The 21,187-nt window shown below is 40.5% G+C and overlaps 1 protein-coding gene across 4 annotated transcripts in view; it reads left to right on the top strand.

Annotated features, from left to right (window-relative positions):
- Positions 1-19,667, top strand: part of DENND1B (DENN domain containing 1B) — a 269,366-nt gene extending 249,699 nt beyond the window's left edge. For all 4 annotated transcript variants that reach the window (XM_062211550.1, XM_062211548.1, XM_062211551.1 and 1 more), the window contains 3 exons: positions 11,541-11,617; positions 12,501-12,717; positions 13,407-19,667. In XM_062211550.1, coding sequence (XP_062067534.1) covers positions 11,541-11,617; positions 12,501-12,717; positions 13,407-13,922 — 810 coding nt within the window. In that variant the 3' untranslated portion in view covers positions 13,923-19,667. The remainder of the gene's footprint in view (positions 1-11,540; positions 11,618-12,500; positions 12,718-13,406) is intronic.
- Positions 19,668-21,187: the final 1,520 nt, after the last annotated feature.

Here is a 21,187-nt window from a genome sequence, read left to right as displayed (position 1 = left end):
ACGGTTTTCAGGATCGCTTATCTCCTCTTAGGGAAGAACCATTGTTTACAATCAAAAGACTTTTCCTTCAGAGACCTTTTAAAATTAACTTTCTCCTTTGACCACTTGACCCTCACACTCCTCACTAAATAGAGAACCCCTGGGGCTGTTAATATAAACAGACCTTGACTGGGGCCCCTGCTCCGCCACTTGAGTGGTTTGTGAACTTGGACAGTTTTCTTATTCTCTCTAAGCCTTCAGATCTGTAAAATGAGAATAGTTAAGTCTTCCTCCATAGAGTTATGGAGGAGATTAGAGCTGGTGTAGTTATAAGAATTTTTCTTCTAACGCCCATTAGAAGTTTCATATATGCTGGGTGATGTTGCTTCCATTCTATCAACGGCCATAACAAGCCGTCACACAGGACTAATGAGTGCCGGCCACATACTGGAAACTGAATGAAGTGGACTGGGTGGTAGATTCCTCTGCTCTTGGATGCTTTGTTCTGTTTTTTTATAGATTTTTTCTTTGTTTCATTTTTCCTGCCCTCTTCTCTCTTTGTGTTTCATTTGGATAAACTTTATTTGGCCTGTCTTGAAGTTCAGTGGTTCTTTCCTCATCTGGTGATGAGCCCATCACAAGAATTCCTCATCATTTATATCATTGCTAAAAAATGGCTTTGTCTAGAATAGATGCCTCTCTGCTTTATCCCATCCATTCAAGTATGTGTGTCCCTCCCTTTTTCCCCTTAGCTTTTTCATATCTGATAATTCTTAACTGAATGTTGGAGCCTCCTATGTAGAAAATTTCAATAGTGTTTCCCCCTAGAAATGGGCGAGACTGTTCTTACATTAACATTTTAGTGTAAGGGTCTGAGCCAATCAGAAGTCTGTCTGGATTTGGGTTTTGTTGTTTTTGTCATTATTTGCAGTCGGCTGCTATTACCTTGTGCTTGGAGTGGAGGTACTAGAAGGTTTTCTCAGTGTTGCTCTCACCCTGCTCTAGTGGAAGTCCCTGTGCACTTGCGCCATATACTCATGGGGGGAGGGTCTCTCCCATGTTTTCTACCCTCCACAGCAGTGAAACTGGGCTGCTAGTTGACCTTAGCCTGATGGGTTTTCTGTGCCCTGGCCCATCTAGCTCCTGTGCCTTCCCCTCTCCACCTGGCTCTTTGTTATATCTGTGACTGGTCTGGTGTTGGGCGAGGATAACCTGCCCCTGCCCCTGCCCAGCACTGGTAGAGCTCCATTTCCTCTCCGTGTCGGATGCTGTGATTGAGTTTCTTGTTCCTTCCCAGGGCAGAGAGAGCTGATGCTTCCATCAATCTGGGAATGAATTTGCTGCCAATTTCAGGCTTTTGTTTCACTGAAATGAATTTTCTAGAAAAGTACCTGAAGCTTCCTGCTTGTCCCTGTGCAGTAGCCTGTACCTTCTGCAGACCTGAACAATCAAGGGGAGCTCTGTCCCCAGTCTTTTTCATGAGCACTGGGTGATAACGTTGCCTGACTTAGCAGGTACATGAGAGGAATTTATATGTGGCAGAGAGCTTGTGAGGTCATACTCATCTTGTCTTTGTGACTCTTGGCTGTTCCAGACCAACATGCCAGCCCACACATGGCCTTTAAGGCTTTATTAAAGTTTCAGCAGATTTCTTCGTACCTGCTCACACAGCAGCTGCCTCTTTCCTGTGCTTTGCCAAGGGTGAAATCGATCCTGTCTCTCTCTCCCCTTGGAGGGCTTGTAATGTATGCAATTCCGTTCACTTGGTTGCCTTGCAGCTCAGCTGTGTGATAGGGTCAAGAACAATTAAGATTTTTGAAGGACTAGCCAGCTTTTTTTTTTTTTTCATTGTTAAGGTGAGAGTAATATTCTCTAGCAATTCTCTGCGTTCTAAATGGAAGTGGATTAGAAACAAAAGCAATAAAGGATATGATTCTTGATCTCAAGGACTTGGTAAGATAGGGATGGACTTTGAATGAAATACTGTGTTTCTAAAGGGTGACAGTTGAGTGGTAGAGGGTGAAGTGAGTGAAGATGAAAGAGAATGAAGTCACCACGCACTGGGAGCATTGAAACAAGGGTCACTGGGTGAGTCGGGCCACTTGGAAATCCTCCCTGCTGATTCGGTCTCACATAGCATTCTCCTGCTCAGGAATATGAGTTTCATGCTTCTATGAAATCTTGTTTTCTTTAGCCAGGGGATAAGAGCCCCCATCAACCGACATCCTCAGATTTCACCGTATACCTACCTTGCTAATCCTTCCAGTTTCCTCCTTTGACTTGCTTTCAGTATATTTGTGTTCCTTTCTTGTCTCCATCACGCTGACACTTCCTCTGCCTAGAACACTGGCTCTCGTGTCGTTCTACAGCTGCCACCTGCCCCGAGGTGATGCTGACTTGCCGGGGCTGGGAAGTCTTTCTCAGATGTTTGGTTCTCATGCGTCTCTGGAGATTTCTGCATCTACCACAGCTGTGGTGATGAGCATTGCCATCCATGTGGTCAGAACGCGTGGGTTAGTCTCAGCTGTGTCACTACTAGTTACCTCAACTAGCCAGGGCACTGCACTTTGTTAAGCCCTCGGCTCCCTGATATGTAAAGTAGGGAAGATGTTCGCTAAAGTTTGTTTTAGGGTTTAAATGAAGTAAAGTTGCGTCAATGAAACACAGATCCCTCAGGGATTTGTCACTTAGCCCTGTGTTCAGTTACCACCCCCCGCAATTAAAACACCTGTGTTTTTAAAGCTCACTTCAAATTTTACATCCTTAAGATGTGTCATTGTAATGCTGTGGAATTCTGCTGTTATTTCATGCATGTATTTTTGTGTGAGCCTGCAAAATGCGTAAGCCCAAGGGTTTACTGTAGACTTGAGTAAGAAAGTGAACACTTATGGATTTCAGATGCCTCAACTCTAAAATGGGGTGCACAGATTGTACCTACTTTCAAAATAATTCACAGAGTGCAAACATCTTAATTTTATGAATTCCAAAATCCTGTATTTTCTCACTCATCTGCCCCTATCCTTTATCCTCCACCCCACCCATAACCTCCTAACAATTTAAACTCATCCAGTGTTTTGCCTTCATAGTATTTCTCTGCCATCTGCTGATGAGAATGGTAACTGCAAGCTGACCCGGCTCCCTGGTGCATCAGGGGAGTACTGTTCACCATCCACTGTCTGATAAACACTGCCTGGAACCTCGGTAGCATGAAGGATGCATTTGTCTTGCTTGTTGTGGTCAGCTTAATTCATGAGGTCTCTTCAAACATTAAGTTCTATGGTTTTGTGACACAGTCCTTCTATCTCTGTCACTTTCTGGTTCTTATATTTTTTTATTTTATGTAAAACACTTTTACCTATTGTTTTTCTCAGCCTATTTATTAATTCAATAATACTAAGTAATAGCTATAGTGGCAGCTTCTCCACTAGGATACCTTTGATGAATTTCATTCCATGTTAATGACCCTCTTTTTCATTAATTTGGTATTTTTTTCACTCTTAGCATTTTTTCCCCACTTTTAAGAAGAGTGTTTACTTCATGAAGTTTCACACATGCTAGATGTGCACTCACATTTTCACACACCTAAATTTCATTATACAAGTGTTTGCATTTGAGAACCTAGTAGGAATCTGGTTGAGGACATGTGACATCCAGTTCCTCATGTTATTTTTAATTCTTTATATCAAAGTGATATAAAAGTTTACTTTGTTTTCTTATGATACGTTTTACATCAGAATATGTCCCTTGTTTTGTGTAATACCAGTTCCCAAGAGCGTTGCTCATTTTCACAGCCTCTGCATAGCTTGTGGGATGCTGTGGCTTAGCAGACCTGTGCGCTTCAGAAACTTTGCACATCCTTGTTTCACTTATATTGCTTATGGCATGTGGTCACATTTCTGTATTGTTAAAAATGTTAGTGTGCTGACTGGACCTACTTTTCCATTATTGGCGGTGTTACAATTTGACTTTAATTATCATTGGTTTGATGTAGTTATTTGACATTAATTGTGATTAATCATTTATATAAGTTTTCCTGTATGATCAAAAAAGTTGAATCAGTTACATTCATACAGTGGGGAATAATAGGCTTTCATCTGTACCTGCATTAATATGTACAATAATAGTTTAGTATTTTCACTCCACTTTTGAAATCTTTTGAGAAGAAGGAGCATCTTTTTCATCTCTTTTATATTGCCTCACATCATGAAAGACAGTCGCATGCATACAGTAGGTGCTCAGTGCATATTTGTAGACTGAAGAAATACTAAAAGAACTGAAAGTACAGAGAGAGAGAGATCTGAGATGTGGCTACTGCCTTATTTCAGGGGGTGAACAGTAACAGCTTCAGTGGGTCCTCAGAGACACTTGTTGATTAAAGGAATGTCTGCTGTTCTTCATTATTTGAACCTGCAGGTCTTGGGTCTATTGCCTGCCTGCCTTCTCCCTACCAAGTTCTTATCTCACATTTCCCTGCTAGATTTCTCATCTCCTCAACCTCTTGGTAAACCCCCATGAATTTTAATTTATCCAGCCTTTTGCCTTCTTAGTATATATCTGCCATCTAGTGATCAAAAGGGCAATTGCAAGTCTTAATGGGTCCTCGTATGGACTCCCATGCACCAACAGACACGAGTTCTAATCCACAGTGCACCAGTAGTTGTCTTCCCTTCCCTTATATTTGTCCTAATTGTCTCACCATGGAGCCACTGCACATATTGTTATATATTCTCATCACATATTAACAGCATCTTTCAAAGCTAAACTCAGACGTCTTTTAGGGAGAGGACTTTCCTTAATCTCTCAAACTAGGTCGAATTTCTGTTAAGTGCTTTTATAACAGCTTAGTACAAGTTAATGTCAGTCCCAACTTTTGTGCTTGTTTGTGAGAATATTTAATTCATGGCTCCTTTGCTAGAATATAATGTCCATGAGGGCATGGAGCCCTGCTCTTGGTCATCATTTATCCTAGCATGTGGCCTAGTGCCTGTTACACAGATGGCATTTCCTTAACTCCTGATGAGCAAACATGATTCTCTCTGTGCCTTGTGTCAATTTGTTGATATATTTTCTTTAAATTTTATATTTTCTTATCAATTACTTCACTCAGTGTTTAATAGAAACTACCTGCTACAGTATGCAGATATTCATTTATTCAGAAAACATTAACTGGCTACTCAGAAGAATAATTCTACATGAAAGAGTAAAATTGTGAGTCATGCTTTATTTAGCTCATTCATTAGTAAAGGAACATGTAAGATGGTTCAAGACAATCCAAAGAATAGACACACAGGCAGGCACAAATACGGAAAAGGCAACAGATACACCACTGATGTGTATCTGTCTCATAGTAACTACATCTCTGCTGGACCAAACTTCCTTGCATCTCTATGGACAAGAAGTATTTGAATTAACTAGAAATCCTCCATAAAAGCTGATTCTACAGAGCTCTAGTGAATCCATGAATGGTACAGAAAGTCCTGGGGGAAAAGTTCCCAATGACACCCACTATTTCCCTGAAAGGAGTGAAAGGAAGTGTTTTTCTTCCAGGTCTTTTAGAATTTTCTTTATATTCTTCCCACTTGTGATCAGAATTATCTCAAAGATTATTCTTGGTCACAAAAAGAAGGCTGTTCTCATTATATTCAGTCTGATTATTTATGTTGGGAAAACAAAAAAGATAACTGAACACACAAGCCTCCTTGAATTTATTTGTAAATCTAGAGCCATGCAGCCTCTGAACAGGTAAGGCCACAGAATTAACTTCTGGAGGTCTTCATAAGAAATATTGGACTAGAATTATAAGTATATGCATTGTTCATAAATACGGCTTTCGTTCTGTACAAGTGCTTGTCTTAACCACTCCAGATCAGTCCTTGGCTATAGTGTCCAGTTATACCCTGGCAAGATAAAGACTAAAAGATGAACAGCGCTGTGTGGGATAACTCTTCAGGACCTTTCAGACAACATTCGCAGTAATAGGACACTCCATAAGCATTGTGCTGCTTTCAGAGTCTCTTACAATTGTTCTGGAACTGCTGGGGACCACACAGTATGCTACGTTCTGAACGCATTAGAGAGAAATTAGCAAGGTGCCTGTCTTCAAGTGCCTCCTGTATGGTACGAGGTAGACCTTGTGATGAATGTTCATAGAGGTGTTCTTGGAATGCATGGGGGGGGGACATATGAATGGATTCGTGACTGAGGGTGCATTTCCCGAAAGAGGAACTCTTGTGCCAAGGTGTGAAGGATGACTAGAAAGAGAGAAAGAGCCTGGGAGGGAGAAGTTCTGGAAACAGATCAGCATATGAGTGGAACAGAGGCAGGAGACGCGAGAACCACAGAACCATGAGATGGTTTGGGGTTGTCGGGGCCAACTTTTGTGTGGCAGGTGACGTCTCCAGAGAGGTTGCCTTAGCCAGATTCCTCCTAGCAAAGGTAAATTGTAAGGAGCCATTGAAGGATTTGTTTCAATAGGGGTTTATCATGAGAAGGTTTGCATTTAAGATTATTCTGTAGGCCGGTTAGAGACCAGCATTTCACAAGGCAGGTTAATAGAGGCTCAGATATGGGGGTAGTCTGTTACTGCACATTATTAAATGAGGAAAGGTATGTATGATGGACAGGCAGTGGAGACGGTAACAAGGATAAACAGAAGAGCCTTTCAGGTTGTGCAAAGGTCCTGTGGTGGGATGACTCAGGGCAGATAGAAGGGCCTGAATAAAGGTCATGGGTAGAACACAGGGCACACAATGAGGAGGGGCAGATATTGGGCTTACAGGGCCTGATGGATGAATCGCTTCTCAGCCTTTTGGCTAAGATCGAGTGTAGTACAGGACCTGATGGATGAAGGACAATAGAATCCGTTTATCCTTTTTTCTTCCTTCAACAAATATTCATTGAGAACTCACTGAAAGCTGTACTATCCACTCCCCAAGAGTAACACAGCATCTACATCTCATTTTTCTCTGAATAGTTAGCATCTCTTTAACCTACAAACACCACTAAGCTCCTCTTACATCCACACTACTATGTTCCCTGCTGGGAAGGCACACAGCAGGTCACAGCGAGGAGGAGGAGGAGTAGGAAATGCAGATCCCCCTCTGGAGAGCTCTGCAGGTAGTGGTGCTGGCAGACAGGTTCTCCTGGATCAGCCAGGTATGCGGCACACAGGACACACATCAGGAACACAGAACGTCGACAGATGTTATATTTGCGCTAGATGCTGAAGAATACAAACAGAATTTTTCCAGAAAAAGAAGAGAAAGGAACTTATGACAAAGGGTACCTTATGTACAGTGGAGTGACAGCAATTCTGTATGGGAATGAGCAGTTGTTCGATGTGGCTTAAATGGCAGCTGGTAGCCACTTGGGCAGGGAGAGGTACAAGAAATCAAAGCAAAAGGATAATTCACTATGATGAAGCGGGATTCATCTAGGGATGCAAGGATAGTTCAACATTCACAATGAGTAATCGTGGTATAGCACATCAACAGAATGAAGGACCCAAATCGTGATCATCTCAGTAGATGCAGAAAGGCCATTAGATAAAATTCATCATCCCCCATGATAAAAACTTGACCAAACTATGTATTAAAGGAACACACTTTAACATAATAAGACTATGTATAATAAGGCAACCGCTAACATCACATCAAATGGGAAAAAGCTAAAGGCTTTCTCTTTATCATCTGGAACAAGACAAAGCTAACAACTTTCACCATTTTGATTCACCATACTACTGGAAGTTCTACCTAGAGCAACAAGGCAAGAAAATGAAGTAATGGGGATCCAGACTGGAAAGGAGGAAGTCAACTTGTCACTGTTGCAGATGACATGGTTTTATATATGGAAAATCTCAAAGACTCCACCAAAAAGCCTTTAGAACTAATAAACAAATTCAGCAAAGTTGCGATGTAAAAAGGGTCAAAGTGTTTTTATACACGAAAAGTAAATCATCTGAAAAAGAAATCAAGGAAGCAATCCCATTCCCAGCAGCTACAAAGAAATAAAATATCTGGGAATAAATTTAACCAAAGAGATGAAAGATCTCTACAATGAAAACTGTAAATCTTTAATGAATGAAATTGAAGAGGACACAAAGAAAGGGAAAGACAGTCTGTGTTTATGGATTGGAATAATCCATATTGTTAAAATATGCATACCATTCCAAGGGATTTTTTGAAAATATTCTACTTGCAGATATAAATTTTAACAGTAATAAGTGTACAATGGAGATTTTCCAAGGATCAAAAACATTTTCATCATAATATATGATCTAGAACCCCTGACATAACCACCAAGATCGTAGATGGTGGCTCAAGTACTTGAGTCCCTGCAACCATGTAGGAGACCCGTAGTGAGTTCCAAGCTTCTGACTTCAGCTTGGCTCAGCCCTGACTGCTGGGTGCATCTGGGGAGTGAACTAGCAGGTAGAAGAACTCCCAGTCTCCGTCTCTGTTTCTCTCTCCCCACCTCACCCCACCCCCTGGATTTTCAGATTTACAAACTTGGCGACAACTGTAGACTAACTTTTGGGAGAGAAAATGAATAAGGTGGGGGTGGGGGGATTTGTAACAGAACAAAATAGAGAAAGACATCAGCTCTCTTTTCTGGTCCTATTTTGGTTAAGGTTGTGACTTTGGGTAAATTATGAAGCCTCTCTGAGTTTACCTCCAGGTTTCTTGTGGGGCTCATTAGACTCTGAGCTGCCAAATGTCAGGGGGTTGACTCTGTATTCCTAGAACCTAGCCCTGGTCAACAGCACTTCGAAAAGTCCCCTACAGATTTCAATGTTGTCATGCATTGATTGGCTCATCTTTTGGAATTAGATGTTAAATTGTAATGATGTTAACAAATAGCAACATAAATTCTTAACTCCTTAATAGTCTTGTTTGGTTTTTGTTTTGCTTCATTTTTAAGCAAAGATGTTAAATACAAGATCCACTAACTGGCATAATGCTAAGCGCACTCAGCATTCAGTGTAATGATAATGACCTGTCCTTAGAATAAAGGATTGACATGTAATTTGTGAGTTTTGGAGGAAGGAGGTGGAATATATTCTTCCCAAAGAAATGATGGTGTGAGTGGTGTTTCCCTCCCCCTCCCCCAGGTCATTTTGCAAATTTTTATTTAACTCATGTCCTTTAAACTTAGAGTGGTAAAGTGCTGCTGCAGTTACAGATCCCAAGTACATTTCTTATCACTGCACTGTGGGGTGCTTACTGCACATCCCCTGTGGGGGACAAGGACATGTCCCTGCACTCTTTCCTTGCTGCCACTCAAGAGCAGTGGCATCAAGAGGCTGGAGGAGGGATCACTCCTATAGGTTCTAGAAATTTCTTTATGACTGCAGCAAAAGAAGACAGTTATCTAGCCTGGGAGATCTGAATCCCGAGACTTTCACAGGCATGCTTGAAGTGTCCAAATTCAAGTTTGCTGCTGCCCCTTCAAAAGAGTGGTTTGCAGCCAGACTCCGGCCTGTAAGTTCCCACTGAGTGGTGCCAGCATTCTTAGAACGAATGCCTCATTCCAGGTCTGATGCAGGAGATGTACAGATGATTTGAGGAGACATAATAAATGCCAAAAGCAAGATGCCTACTGAAGAGTTCCTAAGGTCGTGTCAAGGATGTGGGAGTCACTTTGGGAGGGTTGCCACCAATCAATGACAGGGTGATTAAAAAAAGTAGATTATAAACATATGCAGAAATAAAGAGACGCTTATGAAAATCCCCAAATACGTTTCATGTTGCTTCAACAATTGTAAACATTGGTCAGTCTTATTTTGGTTCCAGTTTAACCTGTGCTCCCTCCCTGCCATTGGATTCTTTGATTGAGCCACACCAAACATGTACAAATAATAATGCTAAAAAAAAAAAAAAAAAAAAAAAAAAAAAAAAAAAAAACCTCCTGGCTTAGCTTTGGAGATTTTAGGTCCACAACCTCTTAACTCTGAAAAGAATCAAAGGTTCATCCTGCGCCTCTGTTCACACCACATTTCAGGAAAGCCAAAAGGTTAATAACATTCTTCAAATCCACAGAATGCCAGCAGATAGATACGGAAGGAATGCTATCAGAAAGTCCCTAACCACTTAGCCAGTGGTTATCATAGGGTGCTAAAACTATCCTGAGACATTGATAAGGAAATTTGTAATGAATGGATCTGCCAGCTGCACCTGAAGCTAATAGCCAATCCTAGTACCAACAAAAATGAGCTGTCTAGATGGATGCAGTAAAAGAGCATGTGTCAACACCTGTGGCATATTCTTGCCAAAAACTAAGGAGGGGCTGATGCCATGGCACAGCGGGTTAATGCCCTGGCCTGAAGCACCAGCATCCCATATGGGCACCGATTCTAGTCCCAGCTGCTCCACTTCTGATCCAGCTCTCTGCTATGGTCTGGGAAAGCAGTAGAAGGCCCAAGTCCTTGGGCCCCTGCACCCGTGTGAGAGACCTGGAAGAAGCTCTTGGCTCCTGGCTTTGGATCGTCACAGCTCCGGCCGTTGTGGCCAACTGGGGAGTGAACCATCGAATGGAAGACCTCTCTCTCTCTCTCTCTCTCTCTCTCTCTCTCTCTCAGCCTCTCCTCTCTCTATGTAACTCTGACTTTAAAATAAGTAAATAAATCTTAAAAAAAAAAAAAAAAACTAAGGAAAAGCGAACATAAGTTGAGTCTAACTAAGCCTCCAGGTGAAGCTGCCAGTTTATAGGAAATGAGGATAGAACACCGTGCTAAAGGCACTGCGGCCTAAGGGAGTGGGAAGGTGGAACCCACAGTTTTCCCAGCGAGAAGTGAAAGACATCAACCACAGAGCAACCTTTCTGGGATATGGATACAAACAAATGACTTAAAATATTTTGAGGAAAATATTAATATGGCTTGAGTAATTTAAGATTACCAAACAACAACTATTACTTTGCTAGGTATGATCATGATATTAATGTTGTGTTTAAAAAATTCTTGTTAAAAATACATAATGAAGTACTTCCAGGTGAAATGATAGGTTGTCTAGGACTGGGGTGCTGTTCGCAGTGTCACACCCAGATCCAGCAGCACTGACTTCATCCAAGACCTTGTTAGAAATGCAGAAATTCAGGCCCAAAGCCCAGAACCAGAAACTGCATTTTTACACGACGCTAACTGATTCATATGCATTTTAAGGTGAGGAAAGCACTGTTCTAAAATGCTTGGGATGAGAGAGTGGGTTGGGACCAAAGCAATAGTTGTTCAAAGTAAGCAATAGGGCCATGGGGGTGCTTGATGATAAAGCAAGTATTCCTAAATCAGGAACTGAGAGCTTGTGGCTGTCCTGTGCATATGCAAATTCATTCATTAATTGAATTATCATCTATTAATTGAATTAATTATTCCAGTAAGTGTTGAGAGAAACATCGCCTGATGCCCTGCTTGTCTTCCTGCCCAGTTTGTCAGATTACTGGATAACACGCAGAAACGCCAAGTGCATATTTCTTTTAAATGTGTCCCTTAGAAAATCACCTTGTTCTTTACTGAAGACACTGACTTCAGAGTACAGTGCCAATTCATTGCCAATTTCTCCCTCTAGGCTCACTTAGAACGGCCCCACAAGAGCCTTGATGGTGCTCTCTGTGATGCTGAGGATGACATTGAGAGAGCCAGCAAGTAAGTAGTGGCTGCGGTGTCCTGCTAAGGGTGTGGCCCAAGGGCGGGAGTTGTGAGCTCCAGGAACACGCACGCCGGTGCTGCTTGCTTGCCTGCGGTATTCAGGAAAAGGCCCAGTGCTGCTCAGAATCCTCGGGGGTTTGTGCCTTGGACAGGAAAGCCAGACAGAGCAGAGGTGTCTTCTTCCCGGAAGGCAGCATATCAGCCAAGATCCCTGGGGCGGTAAAGGAGTGATAGAAGCCGCCTAAGTTAGGCTCTCACCCTCATGCTGAAAAGCACAGGGTGTGCATCAGGAAGAATGAGCAGCCACAGCTGAAACAAACTGAGTCTGGGAGGAGCCTAGGGTGGTATCAGAAGGGGAAAATTTATTACGAAGTATCAAACATCAATTGTAGAAATAATAGTATAAGTCAAAAGTTTGGCAGTTTCAAGATATATGAACATAAAAAAATATACATTCCTTTTTCTCCATTAAGTCTACCAGAAAAAGGAATATGCACTCTTCTCTAAAAATAAGTGAATAAAGAAAAGGAATGCCATATAAAAATACTGAAAGTGAATGTGGGCTACAGCAAACTTTCCAAGTGTGGTCTAGTAGTTCCAAGGCCAAGTTCCCAAGTCCCACGGAATTAGAGTGGAGGAAAGGCCCTGCTGCTTCTTCCAGATGATACGATGCCATAAGCTAACTGTATGTTTAGAATCCCGAGTATGTGGAATAGCACAAGCATCAGTGTGCAGAGGTCTTGCCTACAAGCCAATTGTCGACTTTCTTGTTGCTGCACTGAAAGACTGCTTGGATTTTAAAACATTCTCATTGGTTGAATGGGATTGGTGAGAGGCTGCTGGTTACACACCTGCTACTACATGTCTTGTTTTCCTCCAGGTTATCTTCTGAAGATGGCGAAGAAGCTCCTGCTTATTTTTATGAAAGCGATGACTCTGCTGACATGAGAGAAAAGATTCCTTACTCAGGGGAAATGGACTTACTAGGCGAGATCCTTGATACTTTGAGCACTCACAGCTCAGATCAAGGAAAGCTGGCAGCCGCCAAGAGCTTGGATTTCTTTAAATCAATGGATGATATTGACTACAAACCTACTGTGAGTAGACCTCTCAGTTTCTGCAATTAAATAAAAACAGTCTTGCCATTGCGGTGCTCAGCTGATCTTACAATCTTAGTCAGTAGAAGCATTTAACCTCTAAATAGGTGTCAAAACCACAAAATACGGTAACATGTAGTCACTAAGAATGATTCTAGTAATGCAATTCCAGCCTTCCCCCTTCACTTTATCCTCTTCTGGTGGTTGTTGTCAGTAATTGGAAATCTTCTGTCATGCAATATTTTCTTAGGAACTAATTTTATAGGTATTTTCTCAGATTTTTAAAATCCATTTTCCCCTTTATTTTCTGGGTTTTCAAGAAACTGAATAACTGTATCCATTCAAATTGGTTTTTTTTTTCATTCTGTTATTTCAAAAATGAACAATGTTTTAGACAAATTGTTCTGAATACTTTAAACACACAGTGAAAGTATGATTGGTGGCAACCATGGTATGATTGCAGGAGACTGCAGAACTTTGCATGGATTTTATGATTTAGTTTGCCCATGCCATTTCATTCCTGTCAACTTTGCCATTTGGGGATGTCATATTCTCTGTCAATGCTGGAGTCCCTCTGGGAGGAGCTTCAGGTTGCCAGCCTTGAACGATATTAACGTTGGTTTCAAAATAGAAAGCCGAATGCTTTCATTTTGTTAGAAGTTTTCTGAATTTCCTGTTTCTTCTCTCAGAATAAATCCAATGCTCCCAGTGAGAACAACCTGTCCCTCCTGTGTGGGGGGTCCGGCGATCAAGCAGGCTGGCATCTGGGACAGGACGACAGTGCCCTCCACGGCAAGCAGCTGCCTCCCTCCCCGCGGAAGCGGGTCTCCTCCAGCGGTCTGACAGAGTCTCTGTTCATCCTGAAAGAGGAGAATGCGCACAGCGTGAGCGGCCCTGCCACGGCGGGGAAGCCAGCTGCCACGCCAGGCTCGGACGTCCAGCCAGCTCTGCCTGATGTTTCCCAAACTGATCAGGGAAGAACAGAGAAGGAAACACTACACCAGATTTCTGATGATCCACTGGTACCCAGCATTGGGCGACGTCCATCTACTTTTGTTCCTTGGGAGAAAGAAGGAAAAGAAGCCAAAGAGACTTCGGAAGAAACTGGACTGCTCCACGAAGTCGTGTCCTTATGTCACATGACATCTGACATCCAACAGGGCTCACGCATTTCAGAGGAAAATACAAGTGGAAACCAAGCTTAAATCACCAATCAAGAGTCAGTCGTTTGCATCTAAGCTTCTTCTATGTAGGTGTTTGGGGATTCCATGTAATCTGTAGAGTAAGCAGAATTATTTGTAGGAATGGCAACTCTTACTATTTAATTTTGTGTGTGTGTGTGTGTTCGGAACATGTATTCCCCCCACTTACTCATCTCATGGATATGTGTTATCCATTAATTTTTAAGTGTAAAGCAAATTCTTCTACTGTGCTATGAAATCAGGTACTAGTTTGTGTGTTTGTTGAAACACAAATGTTTGTTGAACATATGATTTCCCAGCATTTGGTGCTTAATGCCAGTCATTTTATTTAAACTAAGTATGCATATATAACCCTTATGCATAACCAGTAGCTACTATATTGTACTAATCTGGTTGGGCATGAACTGATCAAAACTAGCCTGAAGCTGATGAAACTGTTAGCCCACTAATTGCCTTAATCATAAAGCTATATTGAGCATACTTAAATAACTTATGAAATTACATGTGAAGTTTGAAAGATGAGTTATTAATGTTCTAAAGAGCAATAATGCCTTTTTCTATTCATGGAATCAAGGTCAAAATTCATTTTGCAAGGTTGAAAAGCTCTCCTATGGAAATATTTAATTTGCTTACATAAGGACTCTGCAGCCATGTTTTCCAAAAAGTATAAAGGTATAAACTTACCTGTCACTCAGTGAAATGTATGAAGTGCTGAACTACAATGTGAAGTTAATGACTTCTGTTTACAAATGAGACACTTAGAAAAGGTTCACAGTCTCTCTTTTAGCCTTTGTAAGTAGGGGTCCGGGCCCACCTCTAAAAAGCCAATGCGACATAAACTCTCCAGATAAGAAAGTTCACGTCATGTCTCTTAACTGATAATTGTTTGCCAAAATGCTTCATGTCATTATCCCCAATGTAATTTTTTAAATAATTCACTTTGTATTTTAGAAGTTCTTAGATTTATGGAAGAAAAAGAAAAAGCCCACAAGGTAGTGCTGAGGCCCCAGAGTTGCCCCTCCGTGCAGCGGCTGCTCGCTCACCAGCTTCTCGCCTTCCTTTTGCTCCTTTGCCTCCGTTGCTGAACCAACACAGGTGAACCGCACATCACTGAGCTTTCATTAGTTGTCCCCCGATGCCGTGTTCTGCTCCCGGATCTCATCCTGGGCAGCACATTCCGTGAAGTCGTCACATAGACTCAGCCCTCTTGGCTTTGGCAGTGTCCCAGACGTCCGTTCCTTGTTTCCTTGATGACCATGACAGTTTTGAGGAGTGCTGGTCAGCTGTACCTGTGGAGTACCTCTCTCTTAGAATCTGATATTTTCCTCAAAATGAGACTGGGATTATACTTTTGAAGTAGGAAGATCACAGAAGTGCAGTGCCATTTCCATCACCTCATGTCTAGGGTGTGCTCTGCCTAAGTGACCTGTGAGCATTGGTGTTGACGTTGGCCACTGACCGAGGTGGTGTTCATCAGGTGCCCCTGTTGTCCAGTCATTCTTCCCCTCTGCGTCGCCTGACAGAGCCTGGGGAAGGAACTGCTCTGAGCAGGCAGCCCACATGTCAGAAGCAGGCAGCGTGCTTCCCCTCTGTCAGGGCAGAGGGGTATCTGTGTGAATCAAGTGGAATTCTGTATGAGATTTTGTGTCTTCTCCCTGAAATTCACTATTAAGCTTCAGAATTCCCTGGGAAGGAATTAAGATTGCTTCATGATAGGCTACATTGCCAGGTGTAATGAGGAAAAGAAACCCTAGTGATGTTATGATTGGTATGTTATTTGTAAGTTATGGTTTGTCTGTTATATGTATGCCGGTGTATCTGCTCTGTCCATCCACATTCATGATTATTTTTAAAATATTATATTTAGAGAAAGGGTGTTTGAGAAACTACTCAAGAACACCAGTAAGATTGTACCACTAAAATGTTTACTCAAGGAATATGAGTTAAAGTCCTGGAAGGGGGTTTGTTGAAAACATTACTTAAAAATATCTGTTCAAATCAGTCTTTAAAAAAATTGGCATAATTTTTAAAAACTACATTCTGAAATCTAAACAAACATGTTTTATTTGGGACAATGATTTATTTGTGATTACAAAGGAAGAGAAATACTAGTTTCCTTTTAAGGATGGCTTTTGTGTATACTTGGGGGAAAAATGTTTAATCTTTATTTTTAAACACAGAAGTAAGATTCAAGGTTTTGTCAAAGTTTGCCTTTATCTGCTCATTTCAAAATTCCAATTTGCTTAACTGAAGTGTATAATTTACAGTTTTAAGTGAGAAGGGAAAAAGATTACTGGTTGTTAATCTGCTTGGCAAATATTCTTTCATAATTTGTGAATAGAATGTAAAACAACCTTTTAATCTGAGTTTTGAAATGAACCATTTCTTCTCTCTTCACAACTCATAGTCTCAGGAATGAGATATTCATGAGTTTAGTATTGACCAGACTTGGGATTTAGTCCATTAAATGCTTAATAGACATCGTGGCCTCAGAAATCTAAGTTCTTTTGCTATCTTTTAGTCACCTCATAAGATATTAGGTTGTGATATTGTGTTGTTTTAAGAATATGTAGCCATTCACAACCTAATTGTCTCATGGTATTTTAGAGCAATTTGTGCCTCACTTTAACATGCAGATTCAACTATTTTATTCTACATTAAAAACAAAAGCCCTGTGTATTATTCTTGAAAAAAAATTCCAGAAGACTAGTAGCAAGTATTAGTATTTGAAAGCATTAAACTTTTGAGTATTTGAAGTCTGCTCATAAACTGAATTTCACAGTATCATGGTAGAGAATGTAGTAGAGTTAGGGTAAGTCCTGAAACAAGCAAGCAAAAGTATTAATCTTATTTTCTACCATGCCCATATTTTCTGTTGAAACTAAGCTAAATATTTATAAGCTGTCTTACTGTTAGAAGTTATCTTACAAAGAAGCAATACCTGTTCTACAGCGGAATTGTCGGACCACTAAGACTTCCTTTGGTACATAGTATTTTCTGCAGCTCATGATTCTTCTTGAACTCGCCAGTGTTTGTCCTTCTGCCCCCAGGTTTTGCATCCATTGTAGTTGAGGGAATAGACAAGTAGAGGGTGAGTGAGGGGCTTTGGGTTCTGTAAGTGAAAATGTGGCTGAGTAGTATATTTTGATGGTTACCTGCTTTAGCATATCATAGAAAGGCACCAAAATATAATGTGACTTTTCCTGGTTAAACAATAATTCATTCACAGAATATTTATTTACTTCTTGTGAAGTCATATTGAAGGTAGTGTAACTGAGGATGTGGGAAAATAAAATAACTGCTACAGTCCCTACTTTGAAGGAATCAATGAAGAGGAAAAGGAATTACAAGTCTCTATTAAAGTAATAATAACAACAATAATGATGGCGATAATGATGATGTACTTTGCTTCAAGTTATTAGCCCAAGATTCTAACACACACACACAAAAATGTTTATAAACTGCTTAATTTGGAGTATGCTCTAAGTGGAGAACTGTAGTACCATATCTAATTGTATTAACTTCTCAATTATTATGCTAAGTATAAGAATGCTGCTGTGATATCCGCCTTCAGGGGACAGACTCAGAGGACCTCGTGGGAGCTGGGCGTCCTTGCTTCTCTGATTCCTAGGTCCATGACCGGGCTGCACAGGGCCCTCTGTAATGGAGTCTTGCTCCTTGGCAGTCCTTAGGCCACATAGCTCCATGTAGGAATCACCAAAGGTGTGGATCAGAATCCAATGTTTAATATTTTCATCTTGAAACATTCTTTTCCCCCTTTTAAAATGCATGACAGTGCTGTTATATAAGAATTCTGTGGTACTATCCTAATGCTGGGACCCAGGAATGCTACTGAATCTGCTGTTTTCTTAAATAAGGTGAAGAAGTAGGCTCCTGACCAAGAGGAGAAAGCTGTGAACACTCCCACAGTCAGACCTTCACTCTCTATTTCTGCCTTCAGGAAAAGATTGATTATTTTCAGGAATAAATTTTCTAGTGCGAATTCCATTTTGCTGGACGTGAAAGACTCTGAATCTGAGAGGACATTTGCAAATCAGAACATAAAATTAGAAATGTGAAATGAATTTTCCAATCACATTTTTCCACGAAGCACTTCTTCATGTGGGAAGTAATTTTTACCAACCCTGTGTCAGTACTAACATCATCCCCGTGTCAAGCCCAGGAACACTGTTAGTGTTTGTTTCTTAGCCCTTCTTTAAGAGGTGGAATGATTTTGAACAAATCAGTTAACATTATGATTTGGCCTAGAAATAGGGAATTGTGTACATTTAGACAGGAACATATTTTGAAAATAATAGGATTTTGTGCAATATTTTTTCTAGTATAATTTAGTTTGGATGGATTTGCACATCTGCTTCTCTGGCAGATGCCTTAAGGTCATGTTTTTCAGTATTTGTGTAAAACTGTATGTAGCAACATTCTGTTTGATTGTAGGAAAGAAAATGTATTCTTTATATTGTTGCCAGAAGAAATGTTTTTATTTAAAATAATTATGGATATTGCATCATGGTATCATAACTAATTGCCTCAGCAACAGTAAATATGCAATAAGAAAATCCTGTACCTTAGATTAGTGTTGACAATACTGTTACCTTAAAAGATGTGTATGGTACAAAGTGCTGACTCTACACCTGTACATTTAACAGATGCACAGTTCTGCACCACATCAATCCATATGGCATTTGTATGATGATGACCACATATGTTGATTGTACTATCCTTTGTGATGAATCTTTGCTAAGATTTTTAAAGGGCATTGCCAATACTTTTTAACTGTCTGTAAATTAAGTTAATTTTTTGTATGATGTACAGTTTGTTTAACCTTAGAGCTTCTATAGATTTATACTTTTTATTATACTTGAATGAGGCAGAAAGCACTGTGGAAAATCTGTAGTTCTGGATGCAAATATACCAAAAAAATAAAACAAGGTACTGAACAGTCATGTTAATGCAATGCTTTATATGCAGAAGACTATGTTTTTTCAAGCCGCTTTCGTTAAATGAAGTAACTGAAGAGATGCAATCTTTTTTTATCTTAAAAGGTTGCAGAGTCAGGAATGCTTACCTCTTTGATACGATGAAGCTGTCCCTTCATCGTTGTGCTATTTCAGTTCTCAGATGAGAGCTTTATTGAGATCCATGAACGAATCCACTCTTGGGTTAACCATTGGATGTTTAGGACAGGACAGGTTTAGAACACTGTGCATGATAAACGCACCACATGCTTCACATCACCACCCTTCAGACAGTGTAACTTCCACAGAGTGTTTCGAGAGCCATTTAATCATCATTCACCAAACCTAGATTTCTCAAATCTGGTATGATTTAGTCCTTATAGCTGTGCCTCCAGCAGCAACAACTGTGAGCTGCATGAGTTCTACAACTTAGAATGCATAAAGCCCATGAGGAGTTCAACAGTGAACTTTTCCAAACCTTATTTATTTTGTTGTAGGTGAAGAGCTGTTTCAAAGGACTGAAAATCTTGAGCTTTTTGCTTGACATGGTAACAGCTATCTGTGGCACCCCATCCAGCATTGAGATTTGCTTCATTGTTCTTGCATCCTTGAGGCTACAGTATCAATTATCTCCAAAGTTGACTACTATGGGGAAGACATTGTATATAAAAGTATTGCTTTGAGAATTTTTAAGATATGCAAAAAATAAACATTGGATGAATTCTACATTACCATAAAGTACCCAACAATGCACTTACAAAATAAAGTTGGTCACGATCAAATCTCACGTGGTGCTGACTCTTCTTTGGTAACTGGCCAGGTCTTGCAGTGTCCCAAGAACTGCTATGAGGAACCTACTCCCCCCATCTCTTGGCTTTGTAACTGTGCAGCAGGAATAGAGGAGTAGATGCCTCTGCCACATTCTGACAGCTACTATTTCTTTTGTGTATAGTTAACTGAATTTATTAGGCTGTGAATTCCTAGGAGAATAGATAAGTAGTTAGACTATCACAAATTACATCAGAGCAGGACTATCCAAGTCAAACCACTGTGTCTATTGACTCTCTTTTAATGTTTGGAGATGGAGACAAAATATAGTCAAGTGCATATGTAAGAATCTTCCAGGGACCATAAGGGTGAAGTTCTCATTCGAGGCAGTGAGGGTTCCATCTGTAACAGCTGGTTCTAACGGAAATAAGCACAGCCTATTTTGTGGGGTACCAGATTTCTGGGAATAATATGCTGAACCTTTCTTGTTTCATTAGAAGCTGCAGAAGTTTGACAATAAGAAAAGAGATACTGTTCTTGCAGTTGTAGGGCTCAGCAGTATCTCTCTCTCTCACTCACTCGCTGGCTCGCTCTTTGGTTTTGATTAACATTGTCGCTGCCACCTTCCCTGGGGTTGGTCTGTTTCTCCAAGAAAGACGTTCATATCTTAATTTTACAAATGCGGAAGCGGAACCCACTTGGATTGTTAGGTGTAAATGAACAGAAATACCCTATTTAGAGTATTATGTAATGAGCCCAACAATTTCATTGCCTGGAAAAAACAATGAATCACAGGACATACAGAAATTTGCCCATGCATGGAAAATACAGCATTAATAGCATAAAAATAAAATAGTGTATTGTGGAAGGTTCCAAGTGAACAAACCTCCCCAGATCCTGCCATTGATTTCAATTTGTTATATAGCTTCTCTGGCTCTTTATGTATTAATATGTAAAGTAAAAGTGTTTTTACAATGAATAATTGAAATTTCTATGTCCATGTGGCTGCCATACAATTTGAAGGATAGAAAATATTCCTAACTGTCCACCTTGGTTTGAGTTCATGATTTAGGAGTATATAACTCTGTAACTACAAAATCTTAGGTGTTATCTAACCCACTGGTTCCCAAATCTAGTTTTCCATTAGAATCACCTGATTACTTTAAAAAACTAACAGACGCCTGATCCATGCTCCTAGGTTTCTGCAATTAGTCCTTCACACTGAAATTAGCCCTTTGTAATGATGAAGAAACGAAGGTACAAACAAGACCAATGATATCCACCAAGTCCCATAGCAGCCTATGATGATGCTGGGATGTCACCCTACAGTCTGATTTCAGCCCCCACGTTGTAAGCAGAAGGGCATGCCTCACACTCCCCGTGCAACTTTTCTGTCTCTAAGTATTGGACAGCCTGTTTTTGATGAAATATGCTATGTGAGGTTTTCTTTTTCAAACCTTGAGTACAGAATTTCTTGATACAATTCCAAAGATTATATTAATATTTAGCTTCTTTTGCTTTTCT

The sequence above is a fragment of the Lepus europaeus genome, chromosome 14, assembly GCF_033115175.1.
Source record: "Lepus europaeus isolate LE1 chromosome 14, mLepTim1.pri, whole genome shotgun sequence".
In the NCBI taxonomy this organism is placed as follows: Eukaryota; Metazoa; Chordata; class Mammalia; order Lagomorpha; family Leporidae; genus Lepus; species Lepus europaeus.
Note: the sequence above shows the minus strand (reverse complement) of the source record. Positions and strands in the feature narration are given on the sequence as shown.